At 56.7% G+C, this 15,998-nt stretch overlaps 2 protein-coding genes across 7 annotated transcripts in view; both read left to right on the forward strand.

Moving 5' to 3' along the window:
- RAB11FIP5 (RAB11 family interacting protein 5) overlaps positions 1-10,214 on the forward strand; it is a 38,046-nt gene extending 27,832 nt beyond the window's left edge. Inside the window, exons 4-6 of one of the 3 annotated variants that reach the window (XM_074332165.2) lie at positions 2,257-4,209; positions 7,534-7,723; positions 8,003-10,214. In XM_074332165.2, the coding sequence (XP_074188266.2) occupies positions 2,257-4,209; positions 7,534-7,723; positions 8,003-8,206 (2,347 nt within the window). In that variant the 3' untranslated portion in view covers positions 8,207-10,214. The remainder of the gene's footprint in view (positions 1-2,256; positions 4,210-7,533; positions 7,724-8,002) is intronic. The other 2 variants (XM_074332166.2, XM_019712855.3) reach the window with 2 other exon arrangements.
- An 808-nt stretch (positions 10,215-11,022) lies between these two features.
- The window catches only part of SFXN5 (sideroflexin 5), a 112,586-nt gene continuing 107,610 nt past the window's right edge, over positions 11,023-15,998 (forward strand). Inside the window, exons 1-2 of one of the 4 annotated variants that reach the window (XM_088796093.1) lie at positions 11,744-11,901; positions 11,983-12,577. Coding sequence is in view for 3 of the 4 variants with exons in the window: in XM_074332172.2 (XP_074188273.1) it covers positions 11,800-11,901 (102 nt within the window). In the remaining variant the exon portion in view is untranslated. Of the gene's footprint in view, positions 11,902-11,982; positions 12,578-15,998 lie in introns of all 4 variants that reach the window. The other 3 variants (XM_074332172.2, XM_074332167.2, XM_019712858.3) reach the window with 3 other exon arrangements.

Below are 15,998 nucleotides of genomic sequence, written 5' to 3' on the forward strand. Positions count from 1 at the left end.
GGAGGGGTTGTTGCTGGGTAGGAGGGATGGACTGGGTGCTCTGAGCGGTGCTGCTGCCGGGCCTGGAGTCCCTTCCTCGGGGGAGAGCCCTGTGCCGGTTCCATACCAACGGCCTGTGTGCACTCTGGGGAACCTGTGGGGGAGGAGGAATTGCCAGCCTAGCCTGAGGCTCCGGCCTACTTCCCTGCCACCCTGCTGCCCTATAGTTCCGACTGCCAGCCCGATTGCTGCAAAACTGCAAGGGTGAGTGGGGCCAGGCTATGGCTGAGGGCTGTAGAGCTAAGCTTGTGCTATTTAATGTTGATGGAGCTCTCTTCCCCCAGGCCTCCGCCCCCCAACCACTTGTCCTAAAGGGGCCTGGGGAGTAAGGTGGCTCAGAGTACCCTCGCCCTGTTCCTGGGGGCTGAGTCCTGCTGGCAGGGTTGGGCTGTATCTGCTATGGGTCCTTCAGTGGGGGCACCTCAGGGCCGGGTCTTACCCCACAGGCTGGTGGTACATTGCTCTCCTTGGACCCAAGGTAGGCATGTATGCCTTGGTCCTGGGGCCTGCCTAGAATGAAGGGAGAAGGGATGTTTGCAGAGATTGGGACTCTGGGCCCAGGATTGTATTCTTCAAAGAGTCAGAGCAGTGCTGGGAAGCCTGGGTGGGGTGGGAGTGGATGAGACTTTTATCTCCTCTCCCTCCATCTCTAAGTGATGGCGTGAGACTGAGAATCCACCCTTGGGTGGGGAGTTACTGTAGGGCAAACACAGGGTCAGTAGAGTCTCTAAAAGCTGGATTCTTAAGAGAAACCCAGGGGATGGGGATCTGGCTGTGTCCTGCTTGTAACGCTAGGCTCACGACTCGCAGACTCGGGAAGCCCACCTTTGCTGCTGGTTGAACCGACTCCTTCCCATCTCCTGCTTCCGGTGTTTGTGGACGAACTGGCCCTGCCTCTGCCCAGCTCTGTGTAGGGTCTGCTGTCTCTGGGCCCTGGCTTCTCGGAAGAATCCTGGCAAGCTGCAGACTTCTTGGCCTCTTTCCCTAAATGCCCTCCTGTCCCAACCTGCAGTCACTGTGGGCTGACTGGGGAAGCCTGGCTTCTGCCACCTTATGGCCCGACCCCAGGATTTCCCCATGGGAAGAAGCATCTTGAGTGGAAAAGATGGATGTGCAGGTGCTCCCCAGGGTGTTTCCACTTGGGCAGGCATCAAGGAATGGGGATCTTGGGGCTTGGAGCAGGGGCTGGGAGATGGGACTCAAGATAGCAAGCGCGGCCGCTGAGGTCAGGGTCTGACAGGCGGGCTCAGCCTCAAAGCAGCTGCAAACCACAGACTGCTGCACACGGGTGCTGGGTCTTGCACCGTCTTTCTGGTCTCCCCCAGGACTGTCCTGGGGAAGCCGGGGGCTCTAATTTCAGAGTCCACCCCCGTCCACATCCCGAAAGTCAGCTGCGCACTGTAGATAAGGCTCAAGTGCCGGCAGTGCCCCCGTGTTCACTGCCATGGCATGGATTCCCCAGGGGGGCCAGGGATGTGTGTGGGGGACCCCGGAGGCCCCTGCTGACATCTAGGGTTGCTGCTGCTGCCTGTGTTCTACATTCCAGCCGTTGCCTCCCCAGCAGGGCTGCTTTCAAGGCTGGCATGTGGGTGCCCTCGGTGAGGGGCACCGTTTGCCAGGTGCTGGTCCGAATGTACCTCTGACAGTAGATGTCCTCAGCCGTGTTTTGTGTCGTCCTTGGCTTGTTATGTGCTGACACCCTGTCATGCCTGATGACTGCCCCATCATCTGCTCTTTCTACGGGAGTCCGTAGAAACCAGTCTTGTCTCTGTTTGTCCAGCCAGGTTCCTAGGCTGGCCTTTCTCGGGTTCCTATCCCCTCCATGCCAGCTGGTATTTTCTTTCCTCTTAGTCCTTGAAGGGATGCAAGGCACTTTCTGACCGTGTTTTCATTAAGTAGAATCTTCAGCCCAGGGTAGTGGAAGAAACAGTTGGTTTAGGTTGGGATCCTGCTTGTAAAATGGGATTATTGCTCCCCGGGGTTGGTGTGAGGATTAAATGAATTCTATCCAGCATCTTCCTCCTTGGGTGGTATCTAATGAAAGCTACATGTTGGGGTGTTCCCTCTGTCCCCGGGCGGATACATGTGCCCAAACCCAGCCTGTGTGGCTGAGGCATCTCGTCCCGAGGCAGGTGGGGGGCGGGGAGCGTGGTGTTCAGCAGGGCGGTTCAGTCTTGGCATTAACCAGGAGGCTCACGGTTTTGTCTCCCTCCACAGCCTGGACGTGTCTCCTCAGGTAGAACCTGACTCAGCTGCTCTTCCTCACCATCCCCCCTGCTCCCCCTGTGCTCCGGCCCCTCCCACTCCTGCTCCCACCGCTGCTCCCATGCTAAGCACTAACCTTTTTGCAGCCGCCTCCCCTGCTGCTGCCACTGCTGCTGCTGCCACCACCGCCCCAGAAGCCACCCCATCTGGATTCTTGGGTCTCACCAACCCATTCCTCACCTCCTTGCAGAGCAACCCTTTCTTCGAGGAACTCATAGCCGACATAGCACTAAACTCTCCTTCACCTGCTCCCTCTCTCCCCAGTGCCTCGAGGGCCAGCCCCACCCCCCTGGCCTCCCCTGAGAAAGCCCTGCCTGAGTGGGACGACACCTTCAGCGTCTTTACTGCCAGCAGGCTACGTCCAGAGGCCAGGAGTGAGATCCTGGCCCCTGCAGAAGTGGGGCTGGAGGCGACTGGGCTCCAAGACCCAGGTCCTGGGGCCAAGACAGTGAAGGCAGCTGAGCTCCCGGGGAGCCCTGGGGGAGGAGGAAGAGATGGGAGCAGCGTGTGGCTGGAGCCCAGGGTTCCTCTGGACTTGGGACTGGACCACCAGAGCACGAGTGCGGCTGACCCGGAGCCCCTTGGGTCGGTTGGGGCAGGCCTGCCGTCCACGTCAGCCTTGCTGCACCCACGAGCCTCAGACTCCGAAGCAGACAGGGAACCAACAGCCCCTGGAGGTGAAGCTGGGCAGAGTCCAGTAGACAGTGCAACATCTCTGTTTAGCTCCCCAGAGGTGCTCAGTGTGTGGGAGAGGCTGCCTGGCCCTGACGACGCCCCTGAAGGCCATGATGAGGAGGCCTCCGAAGGCGAAAGCCAGCTTTTGCATGAGCTCAATACAGTCGACAGTTCCTGGCCTTGGGATGTGGTCACCATTTCTCCTGCAGCCGAGGTGTCCTCACCAATCCGGGGAGAGTCCAATGAGCTGCCTCCTGCCCAGGTGCAGCCAGAGTCGCCAGAGCCTGTGAGCCCCAAGGGGAGCCAGCGGCTTCCCTCACTGGAGCTGGAGCCAGAGCCCAAACCTGAGTGGGCGTTGGACAAGGGGCTGCAGTCCAGCACGCCACCTCCCAAGCCACCCCGCCTCTTCACACCCTCAGAGTCCCAGGACTGGGAGCAGGAGGAGGAAAAGGAGGAGGAGGAGTTGGCTGCAGGGGGGCTGAGTAGCAGGGGGGCAGAGACGGGAGAAGAAGACACCTTCCCAAGTGCGCTGGTTGCTGGTTCCCAGGAGGCCAAGGAGGAGGGCAAGAAGCCGGGGTCAGAGTCTGACAGCTGCTCTTCCGGAGCTCTGCCGGCGGAGCCAAGCCTGGAAGAGCCAGTGGAGGATGCCAGCCCTCCTGTGTCTGGGCCCACTAGCTGCCCCAAGGGTCCTGCCCCTGAACCCTCTTCCTCAAAGAGCCTGGCTTTTCAGAGTCAGCAGATCTGGGAGGCTCTGGAGAGAGAAGGGCCTGAGGCCCAGAGCCAGGGACCAGCAGACGGGCTTGGACCCCTGCCTGGCAGCTCCCAACAGGCTGACTTGTGGGCCCTGGAGGAGGATGCCTCGAACCCCTTCTTGTCTCAGGGGAGCCAAGATCCCCCCAGCCTCCCATCCACATCTCCTCCAGGGTCCAGAGAATCTTCCATCTACTCTGGTCCGGAAGAGCTGCCGACCCCCCCAGAGCCTGGCTTTCCACCGCCCCCTCTCCCACCCTGGGCCAGCCACCGCCACGGGGGGCCCAGCCCTCTGTGCTCTCCCCCCCCAGGAGCCTGGCCCCTCACCTCTTCCTCCCCACCCCCTGGGGAGCCAGCCTCCCCCACTGGGGGCTCCCCCGCCCCACTTGGGGAAGACCACGCTGCAGCCACCCCAGCCTCCCTGCTTGTGCTTCTGCCCTTGGAGACACGACCAGCTGAGGAGCCACAGCCCGGTGCCAGGTGAGTGGCCACTCCGAGAGCACTGACGGGGGCGATGCAGGCCACTGGCTGAGGGTTCCTGCTTCAGCCTCAGACCCTCCGGGGGAGGGCGAAGGCCTTTTTTACCTGGGCAGACAGAGTCTTCTGTGGTTACGGCTCTGAAGCCGCCTTCTTTTGGAGACCTTGGACCAGCAGGTGCCCCCACAAGCCAGGGGTTTGGGGGATGACGCTGATGAAGTGTCCATGGTGGGGAATGGGGTGGGGAGAGGTGATGTGGGTCAGCGGGGGAAGAGGGATGAGATCTCGGGCACTCAGCCACTAGGGGCTGGGGGCAGTGAAGTTTGTCCAGTGCCCCCCCCCCCCCACCCGGCGTCCTCTGCGACAGGCCTCAGGGTGAGAGGCTGCGGTAGGCAGAGAGCCAGAGTGGGGACCGGTACTGAGGTCCGAGAGGAAAGGGGAGACCCCATTGGAGGACAAAAAGTAAAAAAAATGCTTTGCGCGTCTGTGACTCAGAAGAAAGGGTACCTGGCCTCATCAGGTGCTTCGCTGGTTTGCATTTGTGCCTGTAGGGGGGGTGGTCTGTGCTTAGGACAGTGCTGTGGACAGTGGGGCCTGTGTGACGCTGGTCACTGTGGCATTGGTCTGTTTGGAGAGATTCAGGAGGCTGTGACCTCACTGGGTGGCTGATGAGTGGTGACCCGAGCTGAGGTCTGCAGACACAGGTCACTGGGGGGTGACAGGGTGTGATTTAGCAGAGGCAGCAAAGTCCAGGGGGGCGCCAGCGCTCTAGGAGGCCTGAGTGAAGAAGTGGGAGGAGCAGAGGTGGCCGCACCTCTGATAAGCAGGGCAGGGCGAGGGGTTTGGGGAGCAGGGCAGGCTCCAGCACTAGCTGGCCTCTGTGAGGTCCCCGCCCGCTGGCTCATACATTCCGTCCTCCCCATTCACTGAATGTCCACTGTGTGCCAGACGCTGAGCAGAGATGAAAGTCACTGTCCCCACTGTGTTCCCATGGAGTTTCCAGCCCAGCAGGGAAGATGGACGTGAGCCCCGAAGGGAAGGCTTGGGGCCAGGGCTGATATATCAGACGTGGGTGGGAAGGAGCCTGCGCTGCTCTGTCTGCTGTTCCAGTGATAGGTGGTGCTGCCATTCCCAGAGGTGTGGGAGAGGAGGTGGTTACAGCTTTCCAGTGTCCTCAGCTGGCCCTGCTGTGTGCCAGCAGCACTGCTAATTACACTTGCCACTTGTTAGAAGTTTTGTTCTCTTCAGAATTGGCTTCATGTCTGTACTTGGTATGTTCTTTACGTTATGAAGTGGGTGGGCCGAATAGCGCTGTCCCCATTTTTCAGATAAGGAAATGGAGTCCGTGGAAGGTCCAAGGTCTCTCAGATGCAAGAGGGCAATCATACTGGGAGCGCAGGACTCCTGGCCCCTCATTCAGGGTGTTGTTAGGCCTCCTGGTACTCCCCCCTCCCATGGCACCGCCCGCAGGTGGCAGGAAAGCTAGCTGCCTTTCCACGTTCTTCTCTAACGCAGACTCTTTGGTGGGGAGGGCAGACTGAGATGCATTCTTGGCCCTACTGCCTGCCCCTTCCCGGGCTTCTGCCACTGTCCCCAGCTTGTGAGGCTGCAACACGGCCCTCTCCTGAGTAACAGAGCACACGTCTCTGGATGTGGGTGAGCCCTTCTCCAGTGGAGGGAAGGGCCTTGACCTAAGCCATTTTGCTTCCTACTCCTGAATGCTCTGTGAAGTAAGCGTCAATTTTCAGAGGTCCTCTAGGGGTAGGTTAGTTGATTTAGGGGCCTGATGCTTGCAGGTTGGGTAACTGTCGCAGGTACAGGGTACTGGGGGTTTCCCAGAAGAGGGTCACCTTAGTTTGCCTGGGGGAATCAGGAAGGCTTCCTGGAGGAAGTGGCTTCGCACAGCTTTGAAACAGGAGTAGGAGTTAGCAGGCCCTCAGGGAAGGGGCAGAATTCCAGACAGAGGGGCAGCTTTTGTCAGAGCCTAAGGGTGAGAGAGAGTGCCCTCTCTGGTTGGAGCATATGGGGGCAGAGGGCCAGGAGGAAAGGGCCGGGCTCAGTTGTTAGAGACTGTTTTCTGACCCTGATAGGGAGGCTGAGATCTTGATCCCACAGCAGAGTGGAGGAGTGGTTGGAGGTGGGCAGGACTCCCTGAAGAGCTGACTTCGCAGCTGTGGCCAGAAGGAAGGTTTAGAAGCTTTGGCCTGGAGGGGCGGGGGTGGTGTGAGAGAAGGTTAGCAGGGCTGGATGTGTGTTAAAACTGAAGCTGAAGCAGGGGATTCAGAGGGATCCCCGGGTTTCTGACTGGAGCCACGAGAGGCTAATGGTGCCACTCACTGCTGGGGAGCAGAGGAAAGGGCAGGCGTAGAGGGCAGGGTGACATGCTTTGAGTGGACCCCCAGTGGAGCAGGCCAGCCTGCACTGTTTGTGTGGGTCCTGAGCTCAGGGCTGAGGGCTAGGCTGGAGGTGGCAATGAGGGTGAAGGGGAGAGAGCCCCAGAGCATAACTGCAGACTGAGAAGGGGTTTGTCAGAGGTCAGAACCAGAGGAGGGCTGGGGGGAAATGAGGGAGGAGGAGAGCAGGCCAAAGAAGGGAGTGGTCCAAGAGTCAGCTCCACAGTGGTCAGCAAGGTGAGGGCCGAGGGCTTGGTGGCCTCAGCAGGCGCGCTTGCGATAGGCTGGCGGGGGCCGACGTCCTGTTCTGTGGGTTGAGTCTGTGAAGGTGAGAGCATCGACAGAATGCAGCCTGTACGCTCTGGAGAGGCTGGGGGAGAAGGAACAAGAGGTGGGGGTGACTGACAGTGATAGCCAGGCAAACACAAGGTCAGGGAAGCTTTCTCAGGCCAGTGTCAAACGTTGAGGGGAAGCAACCAGTGGGGAGAGGTGGGCAACCAAGTGTCCCAGTTTGCCCACGTCTTTCCTAGTTTTAGCACTGGAAGTCTCACATCTTGGGAATCCCCATAGTCCTGGGAAACTTGGGATAATTGGGGGTGGGCGATGATCACCCTACCACCACCACCAGAGAAAGGTCGCAATAAGGAGGAGGGAGGGAAGATGGATGGAGAAGGGCGGCCCTGGCAAAGACTGGGTAGAGGTGCAGAGAAGTGTGTAGGAGGCCTCTGCTGTCCCCGTGAAGGGGGAGGTCATCTGAGGGAATGAGATGGGTGGGGTGCTGAGGAGTGCTGGGCACAGCTGTCCCAAGGCCTTGGCTGTGTAGGGGCAGCCACCGCCAAGTGGGGGGTATCTGCCCAGCAGACCTGCGGCCCCACCTTTTCCTCGTGCTGTCCGCCCCCCTCCCCCGTAACGCACCTCCTGTCTGTCTCTGCAGCCCCCACCCTGTGAAGCCCCTCAGTGCTGTCCCTGTGGAGGGCAGCCCCGACAGGAAGCAGCCCCGCTCCAGTCTGAGCACGGCCCTGAGCAGCGGGCTAGAGAAGCTCAAGACAGTCACGTCTGGCAGCGTCCAGCCTGTGGCTCCGGCCTCCCAGGCTGGCCAGACCGCGGACACTAAGCGGCTGAAGGTGAGGTCCCGCAGGATGCCACGGGGCATCAGAAAGACGTGCAGTGCTGTGGAGAGAGGCCAGGCGTCTGGAGGTCAGGAATGGGGTTCTGGGCAGGGTGGAGCAAGCAAGGAGCAGGCCTGGCCCCCCACACCCGAGCCCTGAAGCTAGTTAGGCTGTCTCTGGCATTAGAGACAGAGGCAGCTCTAAAGGTCTGTGGTGGTACAGCTGGGGTGTGGGCGGGCCGGCGGGCAGGTAGGCCTGAGGGTGCTTTGCTCACTTCATTCCGTCTGCCCTCAGGATGCAGGTGTGCTGGACCAGTCGGCCAAGTACTACCATCTGACCCACGACGAGCTCATAGGCCTGGTGCTGCAGCGGGAGCGGGAGCTGAGCCAGCGCGATGAGCACGTGCAGGAGCTGGAGAGCTACATTGACCGGCTGCTGGTGCGGATCATGGAGACCTCACCCACGCTGCTGCAGATCCCCCCCAGCCCCCCCAAGTAGCCCTCCTCATCCCCCCACCCCGGGAGGGTTGGCGAGGACCCACTGCCCAAACAGGGCTTATACCCTCCCTGCTCCTGCTGAACTCACTCACCTGGGGCTGGGCACAGTGTCCTCTCTTGTCACCCCTTGCTCCCCATCCCTCCTGCCTCAACTGGGGCTGTTGAAGGGAGGGGGGCTTTGGACTCCAATAGGTGGTGGGTCTTACACACCTGCCTGTTTTCATACCCCTTAGCTTTGGGGGCTCCAGGAATTAGAACAAAGAATTTAGTCCTCAAGATGGAGCAGGGGTGAGCTGCCATTTGACGTGGTATCTGGGACATACTTTATTACCCCACAGGGAGGCTCAGCCATTTCTTCCACAGCTAAACCCTCGTCGTCTTCATCCCCCTCCAGCCCCGGGAGGGCTCCTCGTATTACTGGGACTGTGGCAGGGGCGAAGCTGCCCATTTGTCTGAGTTATGGGCAACCAGGGTACCTGCTCTTCAGCCTCCTGTCTGTCCCCCGGGAACAAGGATCCTGTATGGTCTAGTGTTGTGTCTGCTGTGTCCTGAGTCTGTCTGTCTCCAGCTGTCTGCGGAGCAAGTGTGGTGTGGGTGGAGGGAGATGATGGGCATTCTCCTGGTGACTCCCTACCCTCCTGACCTTTCCATGAGTGTCATGTGTGAATGTGTGGAGAGCTGGAGCAGGGGGGTACCTCCTCACCCACCTCCAGGCCTCAGGGCTTCGGGTGGCTTACATTTGGGGGTCAAGCCTCCATTCCTGTACTCGTTGCCTGTCCAGATGCCAAAACTCTGTGCTGCTACAGGGTTTGAACTTTTGGAAACCGATTAAAATGTGCCTTTTGTGGGTGGGGTCAAGAGCCTCTGGATGTAGGCCCCACCCCCTGTTTGGTGCCCTGCCCCCTCCCTGTTGAGCTCTTGGGGCTGGATCTGGCAGGGCCCTGGTAACGGTAACGGGAATGGAGGATGGGGCAGCCCTGGTACGTGCCCTTCCCTACAGTGAATTTCAGTGAAGGGTCTTGCCAAGCTGCTGCTGTACCCTTAACCTCCCTGCTACCTTCTTAACTCCCGCAACCCCAATTAAGGGGGATCCTGGGGAAAAACTATGTTCTGGAAATGGGAGGTCCCACTCTGCCTATACTTAGGAAAAAGCCTTTGTTGGTCTTCCATCCGTCCACTAGCTGCTGTCTCGGCCTGTCCCTTCTGCCCATGGCCTTCCCTGGCTTGGCTGCAGTGCACTTTGAAACGAAGTGTCTGTCCTGTGGCCCAGCCCTGGTTTGTTTACGGAAAACAGCAGGCTTCCCCACAGGGTCTGCAGGGGCCCTTTGGTGGCTTAGGGCACCCTGCCTTAGCAAAGTTGTGGCGTGAGGAGGTGCTGAAGGAGGCTACTTGGACACAGTGAGGAGGCGAGAGCTGCTTTGGATCACCTCTTCATGAGCAGGCCTGTGGGGTCACTCTGTGGGATCACTCGGAAAGCCTTGGAAGAGAAGGGGATGTGCTCTGTGGGGGGGATGTCTTCTGCCAGGATGAAGCAGAGGAGCCCCACTTAGGGGGGAAAGCTCCTGTAATGTTATCTACCTTAAGGACCACTCAACAAAACTGAGGAAAGTGTCCACAGGTACCCAGGACTTCGGTCATGTTTTTGGGGGGTTACTGGGGGTTGGATAGGTGTCTCTTCTGGGGGCAAGGGGGTAACTTCTGTACTAGGTATTCTTCTGGGCTCTTCAGTCCCAGCCCTGGCCCTCACCTTCTACTCATCTTTGATTATGGGCCTCCAAAATGCCCAGGTCAGGGACATCCTCAGAAGAGTTGAGAGTTGAAGTCCAAGGTTCTTGTTGGATGTTTTCTGCTCCTGGCCACAAGTTGGAGGAGAGCTGTAGGTGGGGTGGGCAGGGAGCAGGCACAGCTCTGCTTTGCTGTTTGTCTTCCTAGTTGTAATTCCTGTGTATAAAGAGCTTGTTCTTCATGTTTTGAGCACTTTATGAAGAATAAAACGTTCACAGACTGCAGGTGGCTCTGTTGTGTTCTTGTGTTGATGAGCATGTGAAGGAGGCCTCCTGGGGGGAGAAGGTAGGTGATGGGGTTCTTGGATGACCCCGCTCCTGTCCTAACATCAGGGTAGCAGCACAGTGTTGGCCAGTGGCCTGGACTCCACCTTTCCTCACTCCTGTGGGGGATACAGAGGGTCAAAGACTTTATTCCTATTCTCAAGCCGCTTGGTTTAGTAGGGAAAGAAAAGACACAAATCCAGGATACAGATGATTCTTCATGGCTAGCTAGAAACTCTTCAGCTTTAGGGAAAATCTGTTTCTTGTGGGTTGACCGTTGGTAGATGAGGAACTGACTGTTGCCGATCATGGGTTGTTCAGAAAGACATGGGCAGGCATGAGCCAACCCTGCACCACACCATGAGACTAAGGAGACCCAAAGTGGGGTTCCTTAGGTCAAAACCAAGTATTTCTACTGTCTTCTTGGGTGAAATAGGCAGCTCCTCCTCCCAGCAGTGTGTTTATTCTCCCTGCTGCTGTCTTGCTCTACAACCAGCAGTGCTCTCCCTTACCTAAAGTCTTTGTAGTGCCTGATAAACACTACTGAACCCCACTCCCAGTTCTCTTCCTGCCTAGGAATTAGGCCCCTGTGGGATCTTCCTTGGTTGGCCAAAGGAAGTGGAGGCTGCCAAGGCTCCTAGGCCCCCGCTGTTTAACTCCCAGCTAGCAAACATTTTGAGTACTTGCTGTGAGCCCTCCCATGCCTGGCACTGAGGACTCAGCCAGCAGTGAATCCGAAAGTCACAACTCCTGCCCTATGGACCTTACAGTAGGAAAGAGGTACTCAAAACCATAAATATAAATGCACGGACAGCAAAAGAGACGAGCTGGGACTGGGTGCTATAGGAGCATGTAGTGGATTTTGTGGAAGTAGCGCAGTGGGTTGGGAAATGAAATGTTTAGGCTCAGGCCATAAAGAGAGCTCCCTAGCGAAAAAGGCGAAGATAAAAAGTTGGTGTCTTCAGGGTACAGAATGTTCAAGGGTCTGGGGCGGGGAGCGCCCAGCATGCTCCAGGAACTGAGTGTCGGGTGGCTGGAGAGCACAAGGTGAAAGGCAGGGTGGCGACAGAAGAAACTGCATGAATTCCGCAGTGCAACTCCCAGCAGAAAGCCTTGCGAGATTAACCCTACTCCTCCTGGAATCCTTGCCCGTCCGGTCCCGGGTCGGACCCGCTTGAGTAGGGCTCTTCTGGGCTGCAGCTCCAGGAGCGACGCCCACCGCAGTATCTCAAACTTCTAGGGGCAGGTAACCAGCGAGGGGTCGCCCCGTGGCCCCCTGTCGGGACCTCAGAGTCCTACACGCACATTCTTCCCGGACTGCCGACCCCTGCAAAACTGGCAGCGGGAACTGAACCCCGGTCTCAGTACGTGCAACTCTCTGCAGTCTAGGGCTTTCGAGCGTTGTGCCGAGGGAAACTACACCTCCCACAACCCCTTGCGTCTCCGGGCTCGCTGCGGTTGCTTATGACCAATCGGGAGAGGCAGCTGTGGCGGGGGCCGAGGAGGGACATTTTAAAAGGGCCGGAGATTGCGGGCGTCAGTGGCCATGGCGGATACAGCGACTACAGCATCGGCGGCAGCGGCAAGTGCTGGTAGCACCTCGACCGATGCACCTCCTTTCCAGCTGGGCAAACCCCGTTTCCAGCAGGTGAGGACTGGGCTGTGTGGTCTGAGGGTCGGCGGGTGGCACAGGGAGGGCGAGCAAACTCCTCTTCAAAATTCCCTTTAGCCCTAGGGTCTCCGACCCGCGGCCACCGGCAGCCTGCAGCTACTGGATCGGGGACCTTGGCCACAGCTGCTCTTTTTCCATTGGTCAGCGGGGTGGTCGAGGACTCCCACCTTGGCTCCCTATTGGCCGTCGGCGCTGTCGCTCTGCGGCTGCCCGCGCCCTCTAGCCTTAGCTCCCCGAGGCACTCTGTGATTGGCCGCTGCCGGCCGCGGCCGGGGAAGCGGAGCACCTGGGTTTGAGCTGCTTCTGCAGGGTCGCTTTCGGCTGTGCAGCCCACTCCGGGCGGAAAGTTCAAGTCTGGCTCTGGATGAGAAGTTGTCGTGGCCGAGATGCCTTCTAACTTTTTCCCCGAGTGGGGACTGAGAGTCTTTCCAAGATGCCGCAGGAGCCTCGGGGCAGCCTCCGTGCTCCCGGGTCACGCTCCCAGCCCTCCATCCCTGCCGGGTCCGCGGTGCCCGATCGGTCAGGGCCACGACCTGAGGGATGCCCGGGGCCCGGCGACCCCGGTCCCCTCCGGCGGGTGATTCGCTGACGCAGCGAGTCGTCCGGTTGGTGCCCTGCCGGGGATGGATCGAGGACGTGCGGGGAGAACCAGGTGCGGAGGAAACGCTGTGTCATCTTGGGGCTGCCGGGCGTTGGGAGGATCCAAGTCCCCAGGAGCCCGCACTAGCCCCCTTCCCCGCTGCCACCTCGGCGAAGGGTCTCCGCACCCGGGGCCTGGCGCTGCCGAGCGCCTGGCTCTGTCCGACTTGCTCGGGCTCTTCGGGCACGGTGACAGTGATCCTTTTCTTTCGAGACCCCGACGGGGCGTCGCTAACTGGCCCTCCCCACGGAGAGGGATCGAACCCGCAGCCCGGACCTGAGGCTGGGGCTGGAGGCTGGGAGGGACCGTTACCACGCCGCTACCGCACATGCCCTCGGGCCCTCGCTGCTTCCAGAGCCCAGGAAAGGGACTTCATTAGGAAACGGGCGAAGAGGCTCGGCTCAAGTGAACCCGGGCTTGCCCGGGGTGGGGGGGCAGACAGAAAAAAAGTTTACTGAAAGAAAGGAAATGTACAAAGGTCGGTGCGGTGGGGTGTTTTGTTTTGTTTTGTTTTTGGTGGTGGTGGTGGTGGTAGAGAAACTGGTTCCAGCAAGGTGGTGCACTGAGCTTCACTGATAATTAAAAAGCTGTGCTCCTGAGAAAATGTCCCCACTGTTTTAGAACAGAACTTTAAGTCCTTTAAAAAATAAACCATCTCAGCATAGGTGTCTGAAGTGAGACTGGTGTTTTCCTTCCAGGGGAGGGTGCCACCTAGGGCTAGACTATCTGGTGCCTCTGCTTGGACTTGAGTGACCCTTCATTGGCTGTCCCCCTTGCCCCGCCCTCCTCACATGCACTCATCTGTCAAGGCTTAGGCCCACCTTCTCCCTTTTTCCCTGTGACTTTACATGCCCAGGTGGGACCAGGGCAACGACTCCTTCCTGCCCACCTCTTTGGCCACCCCAAGTGGGATCCTTATAGGTCAACCTGCCCTGTGGTCCTCTAATACTTCTTTGTGTGGTTACTTGGTCTCTTCATCCCCTGTGTGCACGTTGTGAGAGAAACGGCTGATCTTTGCCCTTCTGTTGTCTCCATCTTACCCTGAGGTGGGGCTTAAACACATAGTAATGTGCTGAATAAAGATTTGTGGGGTGGTTATTTTCTCCTACCTGCTCCGGGACATTATCACACAACAGGCATTTATTGAGAACTCCCAAGTGGACTGAGCCCTTTGCCGTGATCACCAGTGGAGCCATAACTGCACATGAATGCACATTTGAGACTACTCTGTTCCGGCAGCCATTGCTGGTATCTCTTTGTGGCAGTGCTCTTGAGGGCAGTAAAAGTGTTCGTTGCATTTGCTTTTGAAGCCCTCCTCCTCCAGCACTGTGACCTGCATAAAGCACAGTGCATGTGAGCCATTCATGTAAAGGAACTTCTTGTCTTTCCCCCAACCTGTTCCTACCACACCACTCCCAGCTGTGCAAGCAGCCCAACCTGCCCCCCAACTAACTCCCAAGAAACCTGGAAGTCACCTGTATACTTTCCTTCCTCTCCCTCACCCTCTTAAGTACAGTCAGAGGTCCAGTGTTCTCATCTCTTAAATAGCTCTCAAATCCACCGGTCTCTTCTACCAGAATCCTAGACCAAACCCCCATCATTAATCTCCTGGGCCACTGAGGAAGCCTTCTAAGAGGTCTCCCTGTTTCCACTCTAGCCCCCTTCTAATTCCTCCCTCTTCTGCATTGGCAGAATCCCAATGCAGATCTGATCAGGTGACTCTCCCCTCACTTAAACATCCTCCAGTGGCTTCCTCTGCTTCTGAGATAAAGACCTCACTTTTGAAGGGGACCCAAAGGCCTGCATGGCCCACCCCTGCTGACCTCTTTTTCCTCAAACTGAACCCCCACCCACCTCCTGAAACCCTCCTTTTCACCACACTGGCTTCTTTCAGCCCAATGAACCCTGAATGTTTCATAATCTAGGGTTCATTCCCAGAGCCCATACCAGTCTCACCATTTTCTGCAAGAATGGGTGCCAAAGTCTTCCTTATTCCCTGGAGTCTCCCCAGAATCCTTCTTCCTTTCATCCCTTAAGGATCTCCCTGTTCAGGAGAGCAGGAGAGCAAAGCCACTATGCAGCATCAGAGGGTGGAGTTGATAGCTTGCCCTGATGGCCTTTGGTCTGTGACCATCTTTCTCCCCATGAGATGATGATGATAGCCAAGCATTTTCCCAGCCTTTCTTATGTATTGACTTACGTAATTTTCACAACAACCCTGTGAAACTGGTACACTTATCCTTTAGTTAATCTGTGCAGCACAGATTAACTAACTTCTTAGACATTCTGGCTCCAGAGTCCATGTTTGTTTGTTTATTATCAACTTTTTATTATGAGGGTTTCCAAACATACAAAGTGGAGACAGTTGTCAATGATTCCTCTGTGCCCTTCACTCAGCTTCAACAACTACCAACGAAAGGCCAGCCTCATTTCATCTATATGTCCCCGCCCCCAACCAATGAATTTTTAAAAACAAAACCCAGACATCCCATCATTTCATTGTACCTGCTAGTAGGTATCTAAAAAAATGAGGACTTTGTTTGGTTAGTTTTTTTTTAAAATAAACTTTTAAATTTTGGAATAATTTTAGATTTACAGAAGTCCAAAAGGTAACAGAATTCCTATATAACCCTCACCCAATTTCCCCTAATAGTGTCATCTTCACATTACCATGGTGCAGTTGTCAAAACTATTTGTTCCAGGATCCCACATTACATTCAGTTGTCATGTCTCCCTAGTCTCTTCTGGTCTGACAGTTTCTCAGACTTTCCTTGTTTTTGCTGACCTTGACAATTCTGAGAAGTACTGGTCAGATATTTTTGTAGAATGTCCCTCAATTTGGGTTTATCCAGTGTCTTTCTCATAGTCAGACTAGGGTGATGGTTTTCAGAGGAAGAAGGTCATAGAGGTGAAGTGCCTTCTTTTTTTCACATGGTATCAGAAGGTTTTTTGATTAGTTTTAACATAACCCCTGCACCATTAACACACCTAGAATAATTATTTCTTAATATCATCAAACCAATCACTATTTGTCTTAGTCTGTTTGGTCTGCTATAACAAAATACCGTAGACTTGCTGGCTTATAAACAACAGAAATCTATTTCTAACAGTTCTGGAAGCTGGAGGCTCAAGAACAAGGTGCTGGCAGAGTTGGTGTCTGAGGAGAGCCAGCGTTTTGGTTCCTAGACAGCACCTTCTAGCTGTAACCTCACGTGGCAGAAGGGTGGAGGGAATCTTTCTGGGGTCTCTTTTATAAGGTCACTAATCTGATTCACGAAGGCTCTGCCCTAGTGACCTCATCACCTCCCAAAGGCCCCATCTCCTAATACCACTATCTTGGGGGATAGGAGTTCAATATATGACTTTTGTGGGGACACAAGCATTCAATGCATGGCATTATTCACATTTCCGTGACTGTCACATCATTTTTAAA

The sequence above is a fragment of the Rhinolophus sinicus genome, chromosome 2 (assembly GCF_057876585.1).
Source record: "Rhinolophus sinicus isolate RSI-liver-muscle chromosome 2, RSI-T2T, whole genome shotgun sequence".
NCBI lineage: Eukaryota > Metazoa > Chordata > Mammalia > Chiroptera > Rhinolophidae > Rhinolophus > Rhinolophus sinicus.